The 3,188-nt window shown below is 63.0% G+C and overlaps 1 protein-coding gene across 1 annotated transcript; it reads right to left on the bottom strand.

Moving 5' to 3' along the window:
- Nucleotides 1-186: 186 nt before the first annotated feature.
- Nucleotides 187-1,003, bottom strand: MNEG_15571 (SAM domain and HD domain-containing protein 1; the record flags this gene model as incomplete). The annotated part of the gene is made up of 3 exons (XM_014035958.1): nt 187-308; nt 565-789; nt 958-1,003. The coding sequence occupies 3 exons, from the start codon at nt 1,001-1,003 to the stop codon at nt 187-189; spliced, it is 393 nt and encodes a 130-aa protein (XP_013891412.1).
- Nucleotides 1,004-3,188: the final 2,185 nt, after the last annotated feature.

The raw sequence follows: 3,188 nt of genomic DNA on the forward strand, positions 1-3,188 counted from the left end.
TTGCTTAGCGGTGCGTGGTCTCTTGAACATGCTACTCCCCTTCGCAGCCAGGGCAGCCTGCGCGCCGCCGCCCCCTCGCGCCCGGGCGGCCCCGCGAGTAGCCCCCCACCAGACTCCCAAAATCCCTGCGTCGGCTGATGTAGATCCCAACGGCTCCCTCTGCGACCCTGCGGATTCCGGATCACCTCACCACTTGATCCCCAGCTTTGGCAGCACCTCGCTCTCGAAAACATGGGAGTATGGGCCGTGCCCGCTGTCATGAGTCAGCCCCGCCAGCTCGACCACGTCCATGTCACCCGGCGACAGCTCTGGGGTGGGGTGGGCGGGGGGGTGAGCGGAAGCTCAAGAGGCGCGCTTCCACGCGCTGACGGGGCGTGCCGCTGAGCCCGGTGCGGGCAGGAGCCTGGCCACAGGCCAGGGGCGCTGCGAAGCCCTGTCAGCCCGGACCCATACAACTTTGAATTTGTTCGTGCCGCAAGACTGCGTGCTTGGACCTAAGGCTGCTGCCAGGCAGGGCAGATCGGGCATGCAGGGTTCGGTGCGGGGACAGGCCGCGCGGCCCACCTAGCTCAGGCTGCGTTTCCCGCAGGTGCGCCACCATCTGCGCTGCCAGGTGCGCCACCCCCAGCGAGTGCGTGAAGCGGCTGTGCTCGGCCGAGGGGTACACCGCGCTCGCGCAGCCCAGCTGCTTCATGTGGCGCAGGCGCTGCAGCGGCGGCGTGTCGAGCGCCGCGACGGCGGCGGGGCCCAGCTTTACGTAGTCGTGCAGGGGGTCACGGATTTTCTTGCCTGTGCGCGTCGAGCCCAAGCGGGGCAAGGGGGCGCGTTTGGTGGCGCTTGCATGCGGCGCGGGCGACGCTCGTGCCACTGCGCCTCGCTGGCATTCGGCCTTGTGCAGATGCAGTCCGGGCGAAACCCGCAAGCTGCCTGCGAGGAGTGCGAACAGTTTGGGCGCACCCTCCTCGGCGCGCCGCTGGTTGTACTCGTCCCAGGCGCTCCCCATGGCCTCAGCTGTGCGCGTTCAAGTCTGACTTGATGCTGTCCTAGCCTCACGGCAGGGCCGCTCGCCGGGGTTGCGTCCAGTTGCGCCGCACTGCTGCAGCCCGAGCCAACGCGAAGGCCAGCAGCTGCAGCAGTGCTCGCGCCTTCGCCGGCGAGCAGCTTGCCGCAGCGAGAATCTGTTAGTGAACCTGCCAGTCGCGATCTCTTTCGCGGCGCCTGATGCCTAGGATGCTGGCATTCTTCTGCACGCAATAATGTCCGAATCGCGATCCGCAGCGTGGCCATGCAGCGCCGATTCTTGATATCTAAAGGCGATTATATGCACCTGGCAGTCAAGAGGGCTGCTGTTAAGCTGGGTCACTGGGATCTCACTTTGTCAATGACGCGCTGACCATGCCGTGCGGCGCTGTTCTGCATGATATCTTTGAACACCTTACCGGGCCAAGCGGCAGTATCCCCAATACCATAACATGTGCTCTCGCAGGTGTGTGCTCGCGGGGACGCCTAGAAGGGTCTGTGGGTGCCCCCTGTTCCGGTGTGTGCAGTCAGCTTGCTCGCTTGCAATCAGCCCCACCAGCCATTGGCCAATCAGTCTCTTCATCTCACGGGCACTTCACTCGGGCATTGTCATCTTGCGTTCGTTTCGCTGCATGCATGTTATGACCTGGTTGCGGCAAGCTACATATGTTGAGTTCGGCTGCAGCAGGAAACGCACTCTCGTGCACCTGTAAGTTTGACCCCTGGGTGCTAATGCCAGAGCACGGCCAGAAAAGCGACCATGCCACGGGTGAATTGGAAGATAAGCAAAGATATTCATGATCTGCAGCAACCATCCCAGAACTTCTTAAGTAGATGTAGTCAGGATGTGCAGTTCCAAGGAGCGCGCACAGCACTCCACCAAGCTTCTTGGCGGCCCTCGACTGTGCATCGTGCTGCTGCGTGCGCTATCGCCGCAATTTACTCCTTTTGCAACACCTGGTGTGCACACCCCAGGTGAGCCAGCCAGAGAGGCTCGTGCCGGCCTCGACGTAGCTGCGCGCCTGCCGCCTGGGCGTCACATGCTGAGTTGACGCTTGGTTGACCATGACGCATGCTGCCGCGAGACGCTCAACGATTTGTTACTGCCGCAATCCATTTGCCGCGGGCGTGGCAGGCAGCAGGCATGATGCCCAGGTCTGATGGAGCTAAGAGTCTGATCAGCGTTGTGCGGGTTCGACTGTCAGCGTGGCTGTGGTGCCCGGTCCTGCCCGTGACAATTTGGCGCTTGAATATTTTCATAAGATTTTGTGGAGCAGATAAATGTCCTCGTAGCAAGCATTCTGCACTGAAGAAGCCGAAGCGCTCGATCATGTGCCAAGTCATCGCGCGCAGCCCGTGTTGCCATGCCTTTCCGTTTGGTAACATGGAAAACAGACTTGAGAAGATTTATTTGTGGCAATAAGGGCTGGCCCGTCGATCTCGAGCCAAGTGCTTTCGATTACCAACAGCTCGCTGCGATCCACACGACGAGACGGGAAAACCATAGGACTATTTTGAACAGCAAGCGTGCCCAGTCGATTCTCGCCACAGGAGTGGCTGCAGACGTCGTCGGACGCAGCGGCGCTGGACGCAAGCGCTGCTCGTGCAGTCTGCGCCACGCAGGCGCAACTGCCCAGCGCTTTTGCAGCATACATTTGAGCAGCAGCTTGCACGCAGCTCGTTGAGCAGGCGTGACTGGCGCTGGCGGCGCTGCTCGCAGCCATGATGGACACCGACAAGCGCAAGCGGCTGATGCGCCAGATCATCAAGCAGGTCCACCCCGACCTGTTCACTGACTTTCAGATGCAGCGCGCCCAGAACAGCGAGAGCCTCAAGGTGAAGGGCAAGGGGGTGCCGAGTGGCCAGGGTTGCAGGGCGAACCGAACCGCCGCGCACGCAGTGTCGCGCGCCCACGACACAGCGGCGCCAGCGGTTCGGTGGTGGTTGGAGCGGATCCCATCGTGGCCTGTAGGCGGAGGGAGATCTTGGGCGTGGCCCGCTCGCCGCACGGACGGCCCCGCACCGCCGTGTGGCTGCGGACGCGGCATGGCATGAGGGCGGCTTGCATGTGGGCCAAGACCTGGCGCGAGGCGCTCCAGCACGACATCAGCAGCCGCCCCTGGTGCACAGCATCACCGCCCGGCCCCCGCCCCCCCCCAGTCGGCCGG

This window comes from Monoraphidium neglectum, assembly GCF_000611645.1.
Source record: "Monoraphidium neglectum strain SAG 48.87 unplaced genomic scaffold scaffold05446, whole genome shotgun sequence".
In the NCBI taxonomy this organism is placed as follows: Eukaryota; Viridiplantae; Chlorophyta; class Chlorophyceae; order Sphaeropleales; family Selenastraceae; genus Monoraphidium; species Monoraphidium neglectum.